General features: G+C 43.0%; 1 protein-coding gene across 2 annotated transcripts in view; it reads left to right on the top strand.

The window, feature by feature from the left end:
- Positions 1-546: 546 nt before the first annotated feature.
- sfxn3 (sideroflexin 3) overlaps positions 547-24,544 on the top strand; it is a 74,326-nt gene continuing 50,328 nt past the window's right edge. For both annotated transcript variants that reach the window (XM_073026876.1, XM_073026874.1), the window contains exons 1-3: positions 547-674; positions 9,664-9,833; positions 19,886-20,056. In XM_073026876.1, the coding sequence (XP_072882977.1) occupies positions 9,670-9,833; positions 19,886-20,056 (335 nt within the window). In that variant the 5' untranslated portion in view covers positions 547-674; positions 9,664-9,669. The remainder of the gene's footprint in view (positions 675-9,663; positions 9,834-19,885; positions 20,057-24,544) is intronic.

Below are 24,544 nucleotides of genomic sequence, written 5' to 3'. Positions count from 1 at the left end.
AGCACGTCTGTAAAAATTTGTTTCTACAAACTTACTGATACCATCTCCCGCATCTACATACAAATCATTCTTACCAATCACAGGCATTCACTCAACAAAAACTACCACCACCCAATGGCAATTGGCAATGAGGGGCAGTTTGTGAGGTGGTCTAATGGTAGAAATACCATGCTCGCGACGCTGAAACACTTCCGAAGCACTTTCTGGACTCCAAGGTTCTAATTATGTAAAACTTTTGTATAAGTTATGTTTTCGTGTGAATGCTGCACCAATGCATGCTTGCGACGATAAACTCGACTTCCACGTTCACTTTGAAAGCACTGACCGATATTAAAGGTTCACATCGAAAAAGGCTCCAAATCTAAATCAATTCCTTTGATCTTCCCCACCTCATGAACCGGCAGCCAATCAAGGCGCAGGCTCTTCGTTACCCTGGGCGACGCCTGCTGGCTCTCGGCTAAGCCGCTCTGCCTGAATGGGTGCGCTCTGGACCCGCCCACCCCCTGCACGCCGATTGGCTGGTTCTGTCACGCCCCCCGCACGCCGGGTAACTGTAGCGGCCTGCCGGTCAGATAGTTGCCGGCTCTGGACGAACTGGGGTTACAATTGTAGTGAGAGTGAAGCCGGGGGTTCAGCGGCGTGTTTATCATCGGAGGGTTCACTAGGCAGCTCAGGTGAGTCATACATTTCCCCGGCACCGGGGTATTCCGCAGTAAACCTACAACAGGAGTCCCTTTAACCGTGTAGGGCGGTGCTGAGCTCCTGCAGTCTTTTGATAGTGCTATCAGGAAATGTGCATCCACCCCAAACTTTCCAACTAGCATCATCTCGGCAACGGTCGGCCCGCAACTTTTTCTTTTCATTGAACGGTTTTGAAGCAAGCGGAATGTAAATCCGGCTTGCTTCCCCCTGGAAGTTCAAGGTCATCTATATTGTCGCAACGGCTAATGCGTTGCTGGAGGGCAAGCGAGCTTCGACAACAGACATGCCCCAAATTGCTTACTGTCTGATTATCTTTCTTATTTAACATTTTAAAGCGTATTTAATTATGGAATGTTGGGTTTCTTGTGTATCTATTTAAAAAGGAGCATCACTAAATAGTGGTGTCAGTAAAATTAAGAAACAGCCATCTTCCACTACAACTATGATTCATGGGTTAGCAACTATCTGATGTTGGTTCTTGCTCAGCTCATTGGTGTTCCTTGAAGCTTGCACACTTGCGTTTTTGTCATTGGTGGACACCTTCCATCAGGGAAGAGGTACACTCAACCTTTTAGGGACAGCCATGGGATTTCTGAATGGTCAATGAACACTACCTCACCGATGAAGGGCCTCGGCCTGAAACATCAACTGTTTATTCCTCTATAGATGCTGCCTGACCTGCTGAGTCCCTCCAGCATTCTGTGTGTGTGTGTGTGTATTTATGTTTTGTATTTCCATTTGTAACTTGGTGGTTTCAATGTGTGGCATTGTACTGGTGCTGGGAAACAAAACATTTCAGGATATATGTCCGTGATAATAAACCCGATTCTGAATGTGAATGAAAGTTAGGAAAGATCCTTGGTTGCCTTTGTGGGGAATGGGTATTAAGTGGCTTTTACCAGGAGCGAATGATGCTTGCTGTTCTTCCCAAGTCTACATTCTCCAGGTCTTGCTGCATGATGATACATGCTTCTTTATTGTCCGAAGAATTAATGGTGCAGGTAAACACTACAGCTGTCAACAGAAAAATTTCTGTTCTTAGCTGAGTCAGAAACAGGTTTATTATCATCTGATCTGTCATGAAGTTTGTTATTTTGTGGCAGCAGTACAGTGCAAGGAAAAAACCTTAACTCTGACATCTCTGTACCTACTTCCAAGTACAGTAAAACTGTGCCCTCTCGTGCCAGCCATTTCAGCCCTGGAAAAAAGCCTCTGACTATCCACACAATCAATGCCTCTCATCATCTTATACACCTCTATCAGGTCACCTCTCGTCCTCCGTTGCACCAAGAAGAAAAGGCCGAGTTCACTCAACCTATTGTGCAGAAAGAATAAGTAAATTTAGGAAGGACAACAAAATTCAAGGGGCGTATATCCCGATGGCGATTTAAACAGAGAGAGGAGAAATGGGCTAAAAATTCTATATCTGAATGCACGAAGTGTCAGAAATAAGGCGGATGAGCTTGAAGCTCAGGTGCGAATGGGTAACTATGATGTTGTTGGGATAACGGAGACATGGCTGCAGGGAGATCAGACCTGGGAAATGAATGTACAAGGGTATACGTGCTATCGTAGGGACAGAAATGTGGGCAGAGGGGGAGGGGTGGCCCTGTTGGTGAGGAATGAGATTCAGTCCTTTGCAAGGGGGGACATAGGATCAGGAGAAGTAGAGTCTGTGTGGATAGAACTGAGGAACAGTAAGGGCAAAAAGACCCTAATGGGTGTGGTCTACAGGCCCCCAAACAGTAGCATGGATATTGGGTGCAAGTTGAATAGGGAGTTAACATTGGCATGTGGCAAAGGTAATGTCGCAGTAGTTATGGGGGATTTCAACATGCAGGTGAACTGGGAGAATCAGGTTGGTGCTGGACCCCAGGATAGGGAGTTTGTAGAGTGCCTACGGGATGGATTCTTGGAACAGATTGTACGAGAGCTGACCAGGGACAAGGCTATTCTGGATTTAGTGTTGTGTAATGAACAGGATTTGATAAGCGATCTTGAAGTAAAGGAGCCATTAGGAGGTAGTGACCATAATATGATAAGTTTTTATCTGCAATTTGAGAAGGATAAGGGCAGATCGGAGGTGTCAGTGTTGCAGTTGAACAAAGGAGACTATGGAACCATGAGGGAGGATCTGGCCAAAGTTAACTGGACGGATATCCTAGCAGAAAAGACAGTGGAACAGCAATGGCAGGTATTCTTGGGAATAATGCACATGGTGCAAAATCAGTTCATCCCCCGGAGAAGGAAGGATTCAAAGGGGGGAAAGGGGCCACAGTGGTTGACAAACGAAGTCAGAGATTGCATAGCATTTTTTAAAAAAGTATGACAGAGCTAAGGTGAGTGGGAAGACAGATGATTGGGAAATTTTTAAGGAACAACAGAACTTAACTAAAAAGGCAATACGGGGAGAAAAAAATGAGGTACTAACGCAAGCTAGCCAGGAATATAAAGGAGGATAGCAAAAGCTTTTTTAGGTACGTGAAGAGAAAGAAGATAGTTAAGAACAATGTTGGGCCCTTGAAGAATGAATTGGGTGAAATTGTTATGGGAAACAGAGAAATGGCAGAAGAATTTAATAAGTACTTTAGATCTGTCTTCACTAGGGAAGACACAAGCAATCTCCCAGATGTATGGATGGGCCAAGGACATAGGGTAACAGAGGAAATGAAACAGATTGACATTAGGAAGGAAACGGTGATGAGTAGACTGATGGGACTGAAGGCTAACAAATCCCCAGGTCCAGATGGTCTGCATCCTAGGGTACTAAAGGAGGTGGCTCTGGAAATTGCGGATGCATTGGTAATCATTTTCCAAAGTTCCTTAGATTCAGGATCAGTTCCTGAGGATTGGAGAATAGCTAATGTTATCCCACTTTTTAAGAAAGGAGGGAGGGAGAAAACAGAGAACTATCATCCTGTCAGCCTAACATCAGTAGTGGGGAAGATGCTAGAGTCCATGATTAAAGATGAAATAGTGGCATATCTAGATAGCAGCGATAGGATTGGGCCGAACCAGCATGGATTTACCAAGGGCAAATCATGCTTGACTAATCTATTGAAGTTTTTCGGGGATGTAACCAGGAAGTTAGACAAGGGAGATCGTGTACCTCGATTTTCAGAAGGCATTTGATAAGGTCCCACAGAGGAGATTGGTGGGTAAAATCAGAGCTCATGGCATTGGGGGGAAGATATTGACATGGATAGAAAACTGGTTGGCAGATAGAAAGCAAAGGGTAGCGGTGAATGGGTGTTTCTCGGAATGGCAGGTGGTGACTAGTGGGGTGCCACAGGGCTCAGTATTGGGACCACAGCTGTTTACAATTTATGTCAACAATTTGGATGAAGGCATTGAGAATAACATCAGCAAGTTTGCTGATGATACTAAGCTGGGTGGCAGTGTGACATGTGATGAGGATGTTAGGAGAATTCAGGGTGACTTGGATAGGCTGGGTGAGTGGGCAGATACTTGGCAGATGGCGTTTAATGTGAATAAGTGTGAGGTTATCCACTTTGGGAGTAAGAACAGGAAGGCAGATTATTATCTGAATGGTGTAGAGTTAGGTAAGGGAGAAATACAAAGAGATCTAGGAGTCCATGTTCATCAGTCACTGAAGGTGAATGAGCAAGTGCAGCAGGCAGTGAAGAAGGCTAATGGAATGTTGGCCTTTATTACAAAGGGAATTGAGTACAAGAGCAAGGAAATCCTTTTGCATTTGTACAGGACCCTGGTGAGACCACACCTGGAGTATTGTGTACAGATTTGGTCTCCAGGGTTAAGGAAGGACATCCTGGCTGTAGAGGAAGTGCAGCATAGATTCACGAGGTTAATTCCTGGGATGTCCGGACTGTCTTACGCAGAGAGGTTAGAGAGACTGGGCTTGTACACGCTGGAATTAAGGAGATTGAGAGGGGAACTGATTGCAACATATAAGATTATTAAGGGATTGGACAAGATAGAGGCAGGAAATATGTTCCAGATGCTGGGAGAGTCCAGTACCAGAGGGCATGGTTTAAGAATAAGGGGTAGGTCATTTAGGACAGAGTTAAGGAAAAACTACTTCTCCCAGAGAGTTGTGGGGGTGTGGAATGCACTGCCTCAGAAGGCAGTGGAGGCCAATTCTCTGGATGCTTTCAAGAAGGAGCTAGATAGGTATCTTATGGATAGGGGAATCAAGGGATATGGGGACAAGGCAGGAACTGGGTATTGATAGTAGATGATCAGCCATGATCTCAAAATGGCGGTGCAGGCTCGAAGGGCCGAATGGTCTACTTCTGCACCTATTGTCTATTGTCTATTCTCATAAGGCATGTTCCCCAATCCAGGCAACATCCTTGTAAATCTCCTCTGCACCCTTTCTATGTTTTCCACATCCTTACTGTAGTGAGGCGACTGGAACTGAGCACAGTACTCTAAGTGGGGTCTGACCAGGGTCCAATATAGCTGCAACATTACCTCTTGGCTCCTAAACTCAAACCCACGATTGATGAAGGCCAATGCACCTTACACCTTCTTAACCACAGAGTCAACCTGTGCAGCAGCTTTGAGTGTCCGATGGACTTCGACCCCAAGATCCCTCTGATCCTCCACACTGCCAAGAGTCTTACCATTAATACTCTATTCTGCCATCATATTTGACCTACCAAAATGAACCACCTCACACTTATTTGGGTTGAACTCCATCTGCCACTTCTCAACCCAAGTTTGCATCCTATCACTGTCCTGCTGTAACCTCCGACAGCCCTCTACACTATCCACAATACCCCCAACATTTGTGTCATCAGCAAATTTACTAACCTATCCCTCCATTTCCTCATCCAGGTCATTGATAAAAATCACGAAGAGAAGGGGTCCTGAAACAGATCCCTGAGGCACACCACTGTTGACCGACCTACATGCAGTTAATGACCCGTCTATAAACACTCTTTGCCTTCTACGGGTAAGCCAGTTCTGGGTCCACAAAGCAAGGTCTCCTTGGATCCCATGCATCCTTACTTTCTCAATTATCCTTGCATTGGGTACCTTGTCAAATGCCTTGCTGAAATCCATATACACTACATCTATGGCTCTAACTTCATCAACGTATTTAGTCACATCCTCAAAAAATTCAATTAGGCTCACAAGGTATGACCTGCATTTCACAAAGCCATGCTGACTATTCCTAATCCTATTATGCCTCCCCAAATGTTCATAAATCCTGCCTCTCAGGATCTTCTCCATCAATGATTGCACTTTGTTAAAGAAAGTAACATATTGAGTGATAGATTACTTTTTCAAATAAAAAGTTGATTATTTTGTAGATAAATAGCCCAGTGAATGATTAAATGAAGACAACAAAGGGAACATTAAAAACCTGCAGCAGGATCTGGACCAGCTGGAAAAACTGGCTGAAAAATGGCAGATGGAATTTAAGATAGACAAATATGAGGTGTTGCACTTTGGGACATCAACCAGGGGATGTCTGATGTGGTCAGTGGTCAGGAACAAAGGAGTGCAGTAGAACAGAGAGATCGGGAAATACAGATCCTGATTTATTAGAATTTTTTTCCTTTGTCAGATTCTGTCAGCAATGTTGTATTTTAATTTTGTTTAATTTGATATCCAGCCATCAGGAAATGGTTGTCGTTTAAAATTTTGGTCACTGGCTCATCTTAGCAATTCATCTTGCAAATGTAGTAACTGCTTGTTCACATCCTTCCCTTTCTTTCTAATCTTCTCGAGCTCTATAATCCTCTCAGTTCTCTGCAGTTCCCTAGTTGTGATCTCTTAAGCATCTCAGAATTTAATCACTCCTCCTTTGGGAGTTACGCCTTCAGTTGCCTCGCCTCAAAACAGTGGAATTTTTGACAGTGTCCATTCTACTACCCACTTCTTTAAATATTTAACTGCTTGCCCAGACCTTTGTCTGATTATGTCATTTGATATCAATTTATATTTGTAGTGATGGTTTTTTTTTGATACATTGAAAGGCAATATTTGAATGGAAGTTAATTGAGCTCTTCATAAACCTGGATATATCCTGATATGCTGTCTCTGATAACATATGTAATGTGCTAGAGCTATTTCACATATTAAAATAGTTTTTCCTGGAGGTGGTGCATTAATCCAAAAATAACTCTCATTAGAGGGACACTCTTTAACTGTAGTATCCTCCTATATATTGGGGTGGCATGGTAGTGTTGTGGTTAGTGCTTCTGATTTACAGCGCCAGCAATCGGGGTTCAATTCCTGCTGCTGTCTGTAAGGAGGTGGGATGTTCTCCTTGTGACTGTGGGGGCTCCCTCCAGGTATGTGCATTAGGATTAGTAAATTGGGGGCACGCTACGTTGGCACTAGAAGCGGGGCGACTCTGGTAGGCTGCCCTGACACAAGCCTCACACTGTGTTTGTCATTAACACAAACAATGCATTTCCCTGTATGCTTTGATGCACATGTGACAAATAAAGCTAATCTTTCTTTCTATTTGTCTGTTGTATCTGGTTTTTAGAGCAGTGTTTTTGATTTCTTGATCAAAATTCTAAAGCTGTATCTCTGAGCACTCACAGCTGTTATTACCAAATTGTATCTTGATTGCATTTCACTGTTTGGATAGTAATATCTACATGTTTGTATTAATCTCTGTATTGGAGAGGTAATATTTACATTAGATCTGCTACTGTAGATTTGCTACTTTGGTTTTGTTGCTATTTGTTTTTTGTAATAACCTGCACCATAGTACATAGTCCACTTCCTGATTTAATGGTACTTGTCTTATCGCTTTCAAAAGTATTGGAAACTCCACTTGAGGAAGCACTCAGTGGCCACTTTATTAGGTACACTGGTACACCTGCTCATTAATGCAAATACAGATTTGGCCAATCATGTGGCAGCAAATCAATGCATAAAAGCATGCAGACACGGTCAAGAGGTTCAGTTGGTCAGACCAAACATCAGAATGGGGAAGAAATCGTGGAATGATTGTTGGTGCAAGACAGGGTGGTTTCAGTATCTCAGAAACAGCTGATCTCCTGGGATCTTCATGCATAACAGTCTCTAGAGTTTACAGAGAATGATGCGACAAACAGCCAGTGAGTAGCGGTTTTGAGGTTAAAAATGCCTTGTTAATGAGAGAGGTCAGAGGAGAATTGCCAGACTGGTTCAAGCTGACATGAAAATGACAGTAACTGATGCTGAGGTACTTCCTAGGATGTGCTGGGACACATCAGTGATGTAAGACCTGGGATCATCAGGTTGTTTTTGGTCTTTTAACCTCTCACCCAGCCAGGGTGATCAGGCCCTGGCTTGTGTCCCAGCAGCACTGATCCACGGGTCACACCTCTTGATCTCTAACCGTCCTCCAACCCATAGAACTGAAATGGTACTATCTAAGAAGGAGAAGAAAAGATATACAGGGTGGCCACTTTATTAGGTATACCTCTACACCTTGTTAATTCAAATATCTAATCACCCAACCATGTGGCAGCAACTCAATGTGTAAAGAACCTGCAGACATGGTTAAGAGGTTCAGTTGTTATTTAGACCAAACATCAGACTGGGGAAGAAATGTGATCTAAGTAACTTTGACTGGAATGATTGTTGGTGCCAGACAGGGTGGTTTGAGTATCTCAGAAGCTGCTGATCTCCTGGGATCTTCGTGCATAACGGTCTCCAGAACTTATAGAGAATCGTGTGAAAAAGAAGAAAAAATTCCAGTGAGCAGCAATTCTGTGGGCGAAAATGCCTTGTTAATGAGAGAGGTTAGAGGAGAGTGGCCAGTAACTCAAATAACCTCACATTACAACAGTGGCATGCAGAAGAGCATCTCTGAATGCACAACACTTTGAACCTTGAGGTGGATGGGGTACAGCAACAGAAGATCACAAACATGAACTCACTGGCCCTTTTATTAGGTACTGGAGGTAGCTAATAAAGGAAACACTGAATGTATGTTTTAACTAGTAAAATGCCTTTTCTGTGGAGTCTTTGACCTTGCTTTATTGTTCAGATGATAAAGACAGACGTTGAAATTCTCTATAGTGCTGAACAAGGAAGGCTTTTGATGACTGCATTTTTGAACAAGTTTATTGCTATTTATTTATTATTGTCACATGTATCGAGATACAGTGAGAAAACTTTGCTTGTGTGCCATCCTGCCAGATCATGCCATTCATAAGTGCATCTATGTAATAGAAGGAGAAGCCTTACATAGTATTGCAGTTGCAGAGAGAGTGCAGACAAATGAAGTGTGAGAGGCACTACGAGGTAGACTGGGAGATCTGAAGTTCATCTCTTAAGGTGTGAGGGGTCTGGTTCCAGCACATTTACAGTTACCTTTGTGTTTGGCAGTTTGTGCCCTCAAGATTTTATATCTTCTACTCAGTGAGAGAGGGAAGGCGAGAGATTGATGGGTGGATACATAGATTCCGTAATATTTTTGAAAACTCAAGAGTGTATTAATAGAATCAGGTTTACTATCACCGGCATATGTTATGAAATTTAACTTTGTGGCATCAGTACAATGCAATATATAATGACGGGAAAAAAGAATTGTAGTGAGTGTGTATATATAGTGTACTTATGTACACTACTTTTACATAAGTAGTGTAAAAGTAGAAATAAAAATGTGAGTTAGTGTTCATGGGCTCAATGTACATTCAGAAATCAGATGGCAGAGGGGAAGAAGCTGTTCCTGAATCATTGAGTGTGTGCCTTCAGGCTTCTGTACCTCCTTCCTGATGGTAGCAATGGGAAAAGGCATGATCTGGGTGTAAAAAACAAACACTTAAGTCTTTCATTTCTAATAATTTTCCTGTTTGAAAATCTGGCCAAAATTTAAATAATTTTAAATTAATTCATTTATTATTTAAAGATTAACACACAAGAGCAAAACAATTCAAATTTCTAAGCATCTTGCTATTTTACATTCATTGTTCTTGGGGCAATTCACCATTAGTTTTTTTAAAATCTATTTTCTTTCTTTAGTGTAAAATGTCTGGATTGTTGAGATCTGACATCAATTTAAAAGAGCCGCGATGGGACCAGGGGACCTTCATAGGAAGAGCCAAGCACTTCTTCATGGTGACTGACCCTCGCAATGTTCTGGCCTCGAGTGCAGAACTGGAGACAGCAAAGACTATTATTGAAGACTACAAGTAAGCCTGCCGCCAATGTAAACATAATAACTTGATGTTGCCCTCGCCCACATCTTCTTCATTTCCCAGGCATCTGCATTTACATCATTCTCCATAACTTCTGTCCTCTTCAACAGGACCCTACCACCAAACACATCTTTACCTTCCCTCACTCTCTGCTTTCTGCGAGGATTGCTCTGTCTGCGATTCCCTTGTCAGTTTGTCCCTCCTAGCCCTTATCCCTGGAAGCAGAAGAAGTGCTATACCTGCCCGTTCACCCTATTCACCTCCTCCCTCACCTCCATTCAGAGCCCCATACAGTCTTTCCAGATGAGACAACAATTCGCCCGCATTCTGTTAGGGTCCTCCACTGTATCCATCGCTCCCAATGAGGCCACCTCTACATTGGTAAGACCTGACATAGATTGGGGGATCGCTTTGCGCCTTCGGTCCATCTGCAAAAAACAGGATCTCCCAGTGGCTAACCATTTTAATTCCAAACGTGAGGAAATCTGCAGATGCTGGAAATTCAAGCAACACGCACAAAATGCTGGTGGAATGCAGCAGGCCAGGCAGCATCTATAGGAAGAAGTACAATCGAGGTTTCGGGCCGAGACCCTTCGTCAGGACTAACTGAAAGAAAAGATAGAGATTTGAAAGTGGGAGGGGGAGGGGGAAATCCAAAATGATAGGAGAAGACAGGAGGGGGAGGGGTGGAAGCTAAGAGCTGGAAAGTTGATTGGCAAAAGGGATACAGAGCTGGAAGAGGGAAAGGATCATGGGACGGGAGGCCTAGGGAGAAAGAAAGGGAGAGGGGAGCACCAGAGGGAGATGGAGAACAGGCAAAGAGTGATTGTGAGAGGGGCAGAGAGAGAGAGGAAAAAAAGAGGAAAGGGGGCAATAATAAATCAGGGATGGGGTAAGAAGGGGAGGAGGGCATTAATGGAGTTTGGAGAAATCAATGTTCATGTCATCAGGTTGGAGTCTTCCCAGACGGAATATAAAGTTTTGTTCCCCCAACCTGAGCGTGGCTTCATCTTGACAGTAGAGGAGGCCATGGATAGACATATCAGAATGGGAATGGGACGTGGAATTAAAATGTGTGGCCACTGGGAGATCCTGCTTTCTCTGGCGGACCGAGTGTAGGTGTTCAGCGAAACAGTCTCCCAGTCTGTGTCGGGTCTCGCCAGTATATAAAAGGCCGCGCCAGGAGCACCGGACACAGTATATCACACCAGCTGATTCACAGGTGAAGTGTTGCCTCACCTGGAAGGACTGTCTGGCACCCTGAATGGTGGTGAGGGAGAAAGTGTAAGGGCAGGTGTAGCACTTGATCCTCCTGCCACCCCACTCGGGATAGGGTTCCCCTTGTCCTCATCTACCACCCCACCAGCCTCCAGGTCCAACATATAATTCTCTGTAACTTCTGCCACCTCCAACAGGATCCCACTACCAAGCACATCTTTCCCTACCCTGCTCTTTCTGCTTTCCGCAGGGATTGCTCCCTACAAGACTCCCTTGTCCATTCGTCCCACCGATCTCCCTCCTGGTAAGCAGGTCCTCGTAAGCAGAACAAGTGCCTCAAGTCATTTTATTCCAAACCCAATTCCCATACTTGCATGTCAGCCCATGGCTTGCTCTTCTGCCTGATGAGGCCATTCTCAGGTTGGAGGTGCAACACCTCATACTCTGTCTAGGTAGCCTCCAACCTGATAGCACAAACATTAATTACTCTAGCTTCTAGTACTTATTTTCCTCTTCCCCAGTTTTTATAACCTCCTCAAGATATCTCTCCTCCTCCCCATTCTCCCGTGATCCACTATTTGCTCTTATCAGATTCCTTCCCTAGCCCTTCACCTTTTTCACCTATCACCTCCTTGGTTTTTACCTAATCCCCCTCTCTCCCTATCTGGATTCACCTATCACTGTCTAGCGTGGACCATTGGAAAAAGATGCTGGAGTGGGAGATGAGGATGAAATAAAGAAGTATTTTGCATCAGTCTCTGCTGTGAAAGACACTAGCAGTATGCCAGATTTTCTGGAGTGTCGGGGGTAGAAGTGAATACAGTTACTATTACTAGGGAGAAGGTGCTTGAGAAACTGAAAGGTCTGAAGGTAGGTAAGTCACCTGGACCTAGTGGACTGCACCCCAGCATTCTTAACCAGGTAGCTCAAGGGATTGTGGAATCATTAGTAATGATCTTTCAAGAATCAATAGAGCCTGGAATGGTTACAGAAGACTGCGAAATTGCTCATGTCACTCCACTCTTCAAGGTGAAGGGAGGCAGACGAAAGGAAATTATAGGCCAGTTAGCCTGACCTCAGTGGTTGGGAAGATGTTCGAGTGGATTGTTAGGGATGTGGTTTCTGGATACTTGCAGGCACATGGCAAAATATGCCCAAATCAGCATGGTTTCCTTAAGAATGTGATGAGGATGTTTCTTTTGTTATCTAGGACCAGAGCGCATAGCTTCAAACAGTGGGCTATCATTTAGAGTAGAGAAAAGGAGGAATTTCTTGTGTTGGAAGGTGGTGAATCTGTAGAATTTGTTGCCACAGGTGGCTGTGGAGGCTAGGTCACTAGGTGCATTTTAAGGTGGAGGTTGATAGGTTCTTGATGAGTCAAGGTGTGAATGGTTATGGGGAGAAGGCAGGAAATGGGGTTGAGGGAAATGGATCAGCCATTATGAAATGGTGGAGCAGACTAGATGGGCCAAATGGCCTAATTCTGCTCCTATGTCTTAAGGTTTGCTGGAGGTTTTTTTTGGGAGGGTTTAAACTAATTTGGCAGGGGATGGGAACCAGAGTGATGGTGCTGAGGATGAGTTGGTTGGTTTACAATCAAAAGCAATATGTAATGAGACTCCTAGCAAGGAGAGGCTGGTGATAGGGCAACATTGCAGTCAATGGGATGAGTTGCGATGTAAAAGGTAGTCAAAATCAAAAAGGGTATATACAGGATTTGAAGGTGTTGTATTTGTTTAGCATGTATGATATTGTAGGCATCACTAAATCATGGCTGAAAGATGATTGTAGCTGGGAGGGAGCTTAATGTTCAAGGATATGCATAGTTTTGAAAGGACTGGCAGGTAGGCAGAGGGGGTGGCATGCTCTTTGGTAGAAATTAAATCATTAGAAATCAGGTTGGTGCTGGTTCCCAAGGAGGAATTTCTAGAGTACAGTACCTATGAGGTGGCTTTTTAGAGCAGCTCATGGTTGAGCCCACTAGGGAATCAGCTTTTCTGGATTGGGTGTTATGCAATGAACCGGAATCGATTAGAGAGCTTAACGTAAAAGAACCCTTGGGGGAAAGTGATCATAATATTAGTGGTCGCCAAAAGTCGATCACAATCAACCAATCGATCTTTGACACTTTCCCAGTAGATCCCAGGGGGAAAAAAATGAAAAATGCACACCGGGCAGAAAGGACAGAAGTAAAACCCTGCAACCCTGGAAACAACCTCTCCCCACAAACAGCTCTCCGCAGCGGGAGTATTGCTATATTACCATTATCCTCATTGGTGTTAACTTATCTTTATAATGCTCACATTACAACACTTCTCCCCCTTTAAATTCCAGTATTCCCCAAATGTAAAAGAACTAGGAAACAAAAACAGTGGTGTCATTATCTTGCATACCTCTAAAACTTATACTAGTGTCTCAGTAACAGTTTACCAATACAAAACACCTGAAAAATGTGGCACGTTCAACTTTCAGTCTAACAAAGGAAACTGCCCATTCAAATATTCGGTCTGTCAGGAGGTTTGCGAGGGCGCTGTGCTGCGTCTAAGAACAGGAGCTGTCTTACTGACAGACACCTCTCAGACTGGCTGCCTGTAGTTATGAGCCAAATTTCAGGGAACTAGCAGGAAGTATTCAGCCCCAGTCATCACACTGAGTGCAACAGTCAAATTTTATTCATTTATTTTTCGTGTTGAAATAAAAATAAATAATGAAACACAGAGTTTAAGGTGTTGTAATGTGAGCATTATAAAAACAAGTAATACCAATTAAGATAAGGGTAACATAGCAACACTCCCGCTATGGAAAGCTGCCTGTAAAGAGAGACTGCTTCCAGGGCTCCACTTCTGGTCCCTTCACGTGCGTGAGTCTAAACGATTTAGTAGGTTGGTGTTGCTTTTCACTGAGGCCGAGGTAGGGGATCTTGGGCTTAAAAAGGTTGATGACCATGAATAATATGATCAAATTCACCCTGAAATTCAATAAGGAGATGCTGAAGTCGGATGAATCAGTATTAGTGTGGGGGAAAAAAGGGAATTAAAGAGGCATGAAGGAGAAGTTGGCCAAAATTGATTGGAAAAGAACACTGGCAGGGATGATGACAGAGCAGTGATGGCTGAACTTTCTGGAATGGCTGCAATTTGGAAAGCACAGGATATATACAGTACATCCCAAAGAGAAAGTAATATTTTAAAAGCAAGATGACACAACCATGGCTAACAAGAGAAGTCAAAGCAAACATAAAAGCCAAAGAGAGGGCATATAATAAAGCAAAAATTAGTGGGAGGTTAGAGTATTGCGAAACTTTAAAAAAAAAATCAACAGAAGGCAAATAAAAAAAAGTAATTAAAAAGGAAAATATGCAATACAAAAATAAGGTAGCCAATAATATTGAAGTGGATACCAAAAGTTTCTTAACATACATAAAGTGTTAAGGTGAGAATGGGTATCAGACCACTGGAAAATGATGCTGGAGAGGTAGTAATGAGGGCAAAGAAATGGCAGATGAACTGAATAAGTATTTTTGCATCAGTCTTCACTGTGGGAGACACTAGCAGTATAGTGGAAGTTCCAGGTGTCAGGCGTCAGAAATGTGTGAAGCTGCCATTCCTCAGGAGAATATTCTTGAGGAAACTGAAAAGTCTGAAGATAATTAAGTAAGCTGGATCAGATGTGCATTCCAAGGTTCTGAAAGATGGCTGAAGAGATTGTGGAGGCATTAGATTCTGGAATGGTTCCAGAAGACCGGAAAGTTGCAAATGTTACTCCACTCTTCAAGGAGGGGGAGGCAGAAGAATGGAAACGATAGGCCTGTTAGTCTGACCTCAGTGGTTAGGAAGATGTGGGGGTCTTTTATTAAAGATGAGGTCTCGGGGTACTTGGAGGCACATGATAAAATAGGCCATAGTCAGCATGGTTCCCTCAAGGGAAAATCTTGCCTGACAACTCTGTTGGAATTCTGCTTTGTCAAGCAGGATAGACAAAGCCAAATCATTTGATGTTGTGTTCTTGGATTTTCAGAAGGCCTTTGACAAAGTGCCACACATGAGGCTGCTTAAAAAGTTAAGAGTTCATGGTATTGCAGGCAAGTTACTAGCATGGATAAAGCAGTGGCTGATTGGCAGGAGGCAAACAGTGGGAATAAAGGGAGCCTTTTCTGGCTGGCTGCTGGTGACCAGTGGTCCACATGGGTTGTATCTTTTTACCTTGTATGTCAATGACTTAGATGATGGTTTTGTTGCCAAGTTCAGAGTATATGAAGATGGATGGTGGGGCAGGAAGTTTGAGAAAGTAGGGAGGCTACAGAGGGACTTAGAGTAGAAGAGTGGGCAAAGAAGTGGCAGATGGAATACAGCATCAGGAAGTTTATGGTCACTCACTTTACACCTCCAATTTTTGGATTTTCCCTCCATTTAGAAAATAGTCCAGCCTTTTATTTCTTCTCTCAAAGAAGAAATGAAAGTGTTGACTATTTTCTAAATGGAGGGAAAATCCAAAAATTTGAGGTGCAAAGGGATTCGGGAGTCCTTACGCAAGGTTCCTTAAAGGTTAATTTGCAGGTAAGAGTCGGTGGTGAGGAAGGCAAATGCGATGTTAACATTCATTTCAAGAGGATGCAAATAAAAAAGCGAAGGTGTAATGTCCAGGCTTTATAAAGCACTGGCAAGGCCTTGCTTCAAGTATTGTGAGCAGTTTGGGCCCTTTGTCTTAGAAAGGATGTGCTGACACTGGAGAGGGTTCAAAGCAGGTTCACGAAAATGATTCCAGGATTGAACACCTTGTTATATAAAGAGCATTTGATGTCTCTGGGCCTGTATTCACTGGAATTCAGAAGAATGAGGGGTGACCTCATTGAAACCAATTGAATGGTGAATGGTGTATTGGCTTTGGAAACAATGTTTCCTGTGGTGGGAGAGCATAGAACCAGAGGACACAGCCTCAGAATAGAGGGTCATCCTTTTAGAATGGAAATGAGGAGGGATTTCTTTAGCCAGAGAGTGGTGAATCTGTGGGATTTGTTGCCAGAGGTGGTTGTGGAGTCCAAGTCATTACTTGTATTTAAGGCAAAGGTTGATAGATTCTTGATTGGTCAGGGCTTGAAAGGGTATGGGAAGAAGGTAGGATATTGGGGCTGAGAGAAAAAATGGATCAGTCGTGATGAAATGGCAGAGCAGACTCAATGGGCCAAATGGCCTAATTCTGCTTCTGTCTCTTATGGACACAGTCTAAATGACCATAGTTCTCCATTGTCCATTTAAGGAAAAAAAAAAGCTGAGTCCCTCTTTCCATTGGTTGTTTAAAGATTTGTACTGAATAATTAAATTCGGAGCTTTTATTTCCCATATTTAAAGTGATTGCCAACAAGATGTAGACTTGCATATATACTTTGGTTTAGAGTCAAAGGACAACTAATACTCATTAATGAAAAATGTTTCTTGTGGATATGACTATCTATTGACCTGAAGATGTATTTGCTAACACAGGTTTTGAAACAAGTTCACTGAAATCTGATAATTTTTCTCTGGTAAAATGTGCAATACGACCTCTGATCTAATGTTGCTACGATATCAGATGACTTGAATGTTTCTTGGAAAATACGGACTCATATATTTGATTGTACATTGATGTTCCATTATTAGTGTTGGTTGGCTTACAGTAGGAAATTTGACAGTGACTATTCATCAGTTTGTTAATTGTCCCGTTTCTGCAGCTAAAAATTCTAACATCTGCCCATTAGTTTAAGAGGAATTTTATCCTTCGTTACTTTCTAAAGCAGTCAAACTGATTGAAAAATTTGAACCTATCTGTTAGTCACTTTTTTTCTTGTGATAGAGCAGTATAAATGAATAAAGTTTCTGGAAACTTTCCATTCTTCATGGAAGCCATGGTTTGACACGTATTATTTTCAGGGGAAATTTTAAACATTAGCCACGAATTTCTCATGATCTGAAAGCCTGCATGTAGTGGTGTATGTTGTAGCAGCAGTAGTCATAAGCCATGTAGTTTTTAAAATAATTTTCATTTGGCTCAGTTTCAGTAATCAGATTCTTTGTTAGATTTAATTTTGGCATGGTGTGATTGGTGGTTTGAAATTGTAGTTAATATGAAACATACGGGCACTCTCTCTCTGCACTCAATCATGCTGCCAAATGAAAAAGTAAAGTATTACCTAATCATGAAATGTCATTATAATATTAAGGGATAATTGTTTTGTTGTAGGAGAAGCAATCACTGTCTTTGTTTAATTCCACTTGCAATAGTTTATCCTCATTATCTTGCACTCTGAAGGAGAGAGCAGGGTAAACAACAGCTGAGAGTTTGGAAGTGAGCTTTGCATTTCATTTGAGGTTTCATTCTTTCCATGTCTTAGCCTTATTCTTCAGCAAAGGCCATCATGGCAAAGGGTGGACATTCAGAGACATCTTCTCAGCTGTTTAATTTGAGATTTTGGTAATAAGTGGCCTTCAGGTTCCATACTAACAGGCCACCCTTGGGGTGGAAGAACAGCACCTTGTATTCTGCCTGGGTCCCCTCCAAACTGATGTTATGAATGTTGATTTCTCCTTCTGGTGAACAAGATTTTCCACCCCCAATCTTTCCACTCTGACCTTTTACTACTTCTCACCTGCCTTTCCCTTCCCATGGGTCCCTTAATCTTTCCCTTTCTCCTATTGCCCACTCTCCTCTCCTATCAGATTCTGTCTTCTCCAGCTCATGACCTTTCTCCACTGCCCCCCCCCCCACCTTTTATTAAGATATCTCCTCCCTTTCCTCTGTCCTGAAGAAGGGTCTCTGCCTGAAATGTCAACTGCTTATTCTATGCCATAGATGCTGCCAATTCCTCAAGCAACTTGTATGTGTGTTGCTTTGTTTTTCCAGCATCTGCAGATTTTCTCAGATTTGTGTTCGTACTATGGAGTCCAGTGGGCCTCAGGCCTTAATAATGAGCAGTCCTCAGGTTTGATAGTGTTGGGTCTGGACTCTGCTGTGATAGCCTTTTGTGGTTATTGAGGATGGAGCCAGTCCTTCAGAAATCTCAACTGTTAAGGTCACTTTCAATGGTTTAAGAAAGTGTAAGTAATTAAAGTGCACTAAAACACGAATTACCAAAAAAAAACATGAACATATAGTACACTAGGTAACAAGAAAGATGCACCCCTGACTCCTCTGTTACCACCTCACCCTCTTCTTTATACTGGCAGTTTCCCCTCACTCCTAGTCCTTTTACCATTTCTGGACAGATCCTTTTCCTCCACAGATGCTGCGTCTGTAGAACAAGCCAGCAGGTTGTTTGTGCTATAGCAACTTGCTTGCTTTTTTGCTTCTTGTCTACCCTACCCAGAACCCCCAGTCAAATTGAAAGATTTGTCACTGCTTTGTCAGAGTTGGTAGGTGCAAAATTGCACAGGCAGATTTGCCAACGTAATCCTGGGGAATTCTAGCACTTGTCGGACTCCTTTTGGAGTGGTGCTACAGGTTTTCTGGCATCTGCCTCTCTTTACATCCCAAGCATGAAATGGGGGTGCATTTGCCCAGGATGTATCCCCTGTGAACTTCTAACCATGGTTAACCTTTCACAACTACTGAGCTTGGCTCAGCCCATATATTGAAGGACTGGGGCATCTATTTAAAGATATGGATGCAAAAATTTGAAATGTCAGTTCCTCACACAAAATGCTGGAGGAACTCGGCAGATCAGGTAGCATCAATGAAGAGGAATGAACAATCAATGTTTCAGGCCAAGATCCTTCATCAAGACCTGATGGAACCCTTCATCAAATTCTGATGAAGGGTCTTGGCCCACAATTTTGACTGTTTATTCCTCTCCATACAGACATGCTGAGTCCTGTTGTCTTCTGTATGTGTTATTCTGGTTTTACAGTATCTGCAGAATCCTTGTGTTTAAAATCTCAGCGCCTGGTACAGAAGAGGCACCTTCTTCCAATATGGTGGATGCAGAGCCCACGTTATTTCAAGCCAGAAGTGCCTTGACCGCCATTTGGTCCTTCTCCTGATCTGAATCCAGAGCCCACCCCAGTTGTAGATATTGCACCCTTTGCTACACAACAAGTGGTTCTGAATGCCTGTTTAAAGCAGGCGATATCGGGATCCAGGTAAACAAGCCTGTGGATGATCTGTAAAAGGAATGCTAGAGATTGGAATCAACATGGAGCAACTCGATCTCTGTTGGTCGAGCAGCTTCTGTGGGAGGACAAGAATTTGTGATGTTTTGGTTAGAAACCCTGCATTACGTGTATACAAAACGTTGACAGTTCCCCACCCCATAGATGCTGCTCCACCGAGTTCCTCCAGCTGATCGCTTGCTGTTCCAGATTCCAGCGTCTGTAGTCTCACATCTCCATGTTGAGCATGGAATTTTGAGCTGTGAAATTCAAAGCTGAGTTTATCGTCAGTGCACAAGTACGTGCAAGCACAGGCTGACAGCAGCATCACAGGCTCTGAGCATCAGATTAGCAGCGTTCACAAGAGCGACATATCACAGAGATCTACTGTAGTGCAAAGTGATCATAGTGAAGGCTCTATTGCTCCTCCTTACCCCACAATAAAAGGCAATTGCCCACACCCATCACTCTCAGAACTACCATCCTTTTGCTCCTGTTCAGAGCTTTTGAAATCTAACCAAAATGTCAGGAAGTAATTAGTTGTCAGGAAGTAATTTATTTAGACATTGAGGCTCACACCAAAATTAAATTATTTACAATTACTTCAATAGCATTTAATCGTGAAGAATATTATCTTTGTAAACATTTCTGTATGCATGATCAGTACTCCATGCGTACAGTTCTAGCTTCTCTTTTTATTTTTCGTAGGCATGGCAAGAGCCAACCAGGACTGACAGAAGATAAGCTCTGGCACGCTAAGTACCTCTATGATTCCGCCTTCCATCCAGACACCGGGGAGAAGATGATTCTGATTGGACGGATGTCTGCGCAGGTTCCCATGAATATGTCCATAACTGGTTGCATGCTGACCTTTTACAGGCAAGTTTCAAAAGTAACTTGATTTCGCTCCTTCCCAGTTCTGATGAAGGGCCTTTGAGCTGAAACCGTAACTTTGCCTCTCATTCTACAGGTACTGCCTTCCCTGATTTGTAGCATGCTGTTCTTCGATTTCGGTGTTAGAACTGTGTGTTCATTCGTTGAAGACATAGCAGTAGAATCGGTGGATTTATTTAATGAATATACCCACAAGTAAATGAATCTCAGGGTTGTATATGGTGACATATGTATTTTAATAATAATTGACTTTGAACTTAATTGGAGAATGGGGAATTTATTTCCACTCTGACCTTATTGCTACAATGTACACCTTGGCGACATCACACTGGACTGCTTTATGATCCAGCTTGTTCGGACAAATAAGTCACAAATGACTTGTAGTATACCTTTGTCCTTTCACTGGTGCAGAGATGGGGTGAACATTCACAGTCCTAGTCCACACAGAGGTGAATCTCAGACAAAGAGAGCATGGATTTAAGGTGCGATGGGAAGAATTTAAAGAAGAACTGAGGGTGAAGCTTTTGACATGGAGTATGTGGGATGAGTTGCCAGAGGAGGTGGGAGAGAGAGGATAATTATGTTTAAAAGACACTTATTCAGCTACTTGGATAAGAAAGGCTAAGAGAGATGTGGGCCAAGTGCAGGCAACTTGGTCAGCACAGTAGAGTGAGCTGAAGGTCCTCTGTTCCATGTTGTGTAAATCTGATTCGAAGTAATTTGACATTTGCTGATGTAATGACTACAACACATTGGTACTCATGATTGCAGTAAGGTTGATAGAAGCTTCAGCACGTGCATTGTTAAACGTAGAAACCGATCGGTAACAATGTTTCTTCAGAGTCCACAGTTGCAGTCTTTGTGAAGATGACTTACACATAATCAGTGATCTGAACTTAATTGTTGTACTCTATTCTCACTGCAAAAACATTTCGGGGTTTTTTGAAGGATTTACAACAATGTTTTCAACCACTGCTAAGATAGCTACTGCTGAACTACCTCTGTGGCCCTGAACAACCTTGTTTATAAGGATGGAGTTTCCTTCTTCCTGACCATGAAGGGCCTAGATAAGAATGTAAGTGGAGAGGATGCTTCTGATATTGGAAGAGTCTAAGACCAGGGGACGGCTGAGTCCTGCTGAAGGGTCTCGGCCCTAAACATCAACTGTACTCTTTTCCATAGACGCTGCCTGGCCTGCTGAGTTTCTCCGGCATTTTGTGTGTGTTGCCCACTACTGATGTCAGGTTCATTGGCCTATAATTTCCTGGCTTATTTCTTAAAGCAACTTTAAACAATTAAACAACATTAGCTGTTCTCCAATCCCCCGGCACCTCACCCATGGCTAAGGATGTTTTAAATATGTCTACTAGGGCTCCTGCAATTTCAGCACCAGTCTCCCACAGGGTCCGAGGGAACGCCTTGTCAGGTTCTGGGGATTTATCCACACTAATTTGTCTCAGGGCAACACACATCTCCTCTTCTGTAATTTATATAGGTATTGCTGCTGCTTTGTCTGACTTCTATAGTCTCTGTCCATCTCCCAAGTAAATACAGATGCAAAAAAACAAATTTAGGATCTTCCTCCATCTCTTTTGGCTCCCTGCATAGATAACTCTCTGATCTTCCGAATGATCAATTTTGTCCCTTGCTATACTTCTGCTCTTGATGTATCTATAGAAGCCCTTGGGATTCTTCTTTGCCTTGTCTGCTAGACGAACACTGTGTCTACTCGTCCTCCTGATTTCCTTGTGTGTTATCCTGCATTTGTTATACTTGAGTACCTCATTTGTTCCAGCCTGCTTATTCCTGCTATGCCCCTTCTTTTTTCATTAACCAGGGTCTGAGTATCTCTCAAACCAAGGTTCCCTAAACCTGTTATTTTTGATTTTTTCTGACAGGAACATAGAAACTCTATTCTCTTAAAAAATTCACTTTTGAAAGCCTCCCACTTACCAAGTACATTTTTGCCAGAAAACAGCATGTTCCAATCCACACTTGCCAGATCCTTTCTGATACCATCAAAATTGGTCTTTCTCTAATGTAAAATCTCAACCCAAGGACCAGGCCTGTCCTCAAAAGTTCAAAGGTCCATTTATTATCAAAACATGTACCGTGCAACTTGGAAATTTGTCTTCTCCAGATAGCCACAAAACATTGAAAGAACATGAGTTGTTCAGAGAAAAACATCACACCCACCCCCTCCCAAACAAAAAAGGTATCCTGACCATCAACCCCCACCCAAAACAGAACAAGAACATCAGCCACCAAAAAAAAAACCTCCTCTGCACAGATAAAACTAACTGAACACAACAGAACTTCAACCATCAAACATGAAAATGGAAAAGGAACAGGCAATTAAAAAAACCCCCAAAAAAACCATATGTCTGGAAAAAGGCTACAATCCATTTTTTGACAATCAGAAAAAGGCATTTCCCCACAGGACAAGCACTTAACTCCCTGAACTCACTTTGTAGGACCTTGTCCCCCTTCCTGCTCTTGTCACTGTTACTGACGTGGGCCATGACCTGTGACTGCTCACCCTCTCACTTAAGATTGCTGTGGACTCCATCTGAGATGTCCTTGGCCCTGGCACTAGGAGCCAACATACCATCCAGGAACCTCCTGTCTGTTCTCCTAACTGATGAATCTCCTATCACTACAGCTTGCCTCTTCTCCCTCCTTCCCTTCTGAGCCACAGAGTCACACTCATTGACTGTCGTGGCCTTCCTCTGCTAGGTCATAACCCCCCCCCCCCCCCCCCAATAATATCTAAGTGGTATACATGTAACTGAGGGGAATGGCCACAGGAGGACTCTGCACTGACTGCTTACCCCCTTTTCCCCCTCCTGAAGGTCACTCAGTTACTTGTGTCCAGCACCTTGGGTGGAACTACCCCCCCCTGTGTGTCCTGTCTGTGATCCCCTCTGCCTCCTGAATGATCCGGAGTTTGTCCGGTTCCAGCTCCCACTCCTTAACAGAGTGTTAGAAGATGCAGCTAAGTGCACTTCTTGCAGGTGTAGCAGTGAGGGACACAGGTGGTCTCCCTGCCCTCCCACATCCTGCAAGAAGAGCATTCCACTATCCTGCCCGACATCCCCACTGCTCTACCTGTACAATGAGAAAGAAAGAAAGAAAAATTAAATGAAAAGAATGTACCTACAGCCTTCATTTCTCCTTGTCAAATCCTCTGTGAACCAAAGACCGAACTCCCCAATCTAACACTGGCCCAGTCCCACAACGGTTGCTCCACTTAAACCTAACTTCTTTTTATTGGCTTTTGCCAACTGTTAATTGTGCACAGTCCATCTCCTTAGGAACTGTGATGCGCAGAATATCTCAACTGGCCTTGTTTGCTGCTTTTAAACTCTCTCCTGCTGCTCAATCCAAAGTCTCCTCGGGAACTGTGGCACACAGAATGTCTTAAGAAAATATGCAAATACCATGAAGTATAAAGGCTGCTAGTATCTCAGTTTAATGTGTTCTTTCAAAGATGATAGCCTCAGTATACAGCATTCCTCCTACAGCTCGGAATAGGAAGGGAAAATGTATTTTCCCTTGTGTGTCCCACTGATGTAGGTTGATAAAGCTTGTATCACATTAATTAAAAGTTGCTGCTTGTGTCATACCTTGATGGAACATGCCTTGATTGTGACATACCTTGATGGAAGAGAGTTATTTTCTTTATGGTCAAAAGTCAACCTAGTAAAAAGTTGGACTGTGTTTGGACAGGTAGAACGAGGTACATGATGCATCACAAGCTGCTGATTGCTCAGTTCCCCCGGGCAAGTGTTCAGTGCTATGCTCATTCTTTATCCTTGATGTGAAAAGTAAGGAAGGATACTTTAAAGCTGGCTTCATAAGGAAAATGATCCAGCGTAGCAACACAGACACATAAAATGCTGAGGGATCTCATCAGGCCAGACAATCTATGGAGGGAAATAAACAGTTGACTTTTTGGGAATGATCAGGAGTAAGCTATACAACCTTTCGTCTGGTGCACAAATCATCAAAATTGGGACTGCTCATCATCAGGGCTATTTTCCAGCACAATCCCTAACTCCTGATTTCCCCACTGACCAGAAATCCATTGATTTACACCCAGTGGCTACTCTATTAGGTATAGGACGTACCTAATAAACTGGCAACTAATGTGTATGTTTGTGGTCTTCTGCTGCTCAAGTTCATCCATTTCAAGCTTTGCTGTGTTGTGCATTCAGAAATGGCTCTTCTGTACACCTCTATTGTGATGCATGGTTATTAGATATACTGTCACCTTCCTGGCAGCCTGAGTCAATCTGGCCATTCCCTTCTGACCTACCAACAGTCATATCATGGTCAAAATCATTTAGATAATATTTCTTCCCCATTCTGATGTTTTGTCTGACAACAATTGAACCTCTTGACAGACAAAGTGCTGGAGGAACTCAGCAGGCAAGGCAGCATCTATGGAAAAGAGTAAACAGTTAATGTTTC

The sequence above is a fragment of the Hemitrygon akajei genome, chromosome 23 (genome assembly GCF_048418815.1).
Source record: "Hemitrygon akajei chromosome 23, sHemAka1.3, whole genome shotgun sequence".
NCBI lineage: Eukaryota > Metazoa > Chordata > Chondrichthyes > Myliobatiformes > Dasyatidae > Hemitrygon > Hemitrygon akajei.
This window is presented reverse-complemented; position numbering and strand designations above follow the sequence as displayed.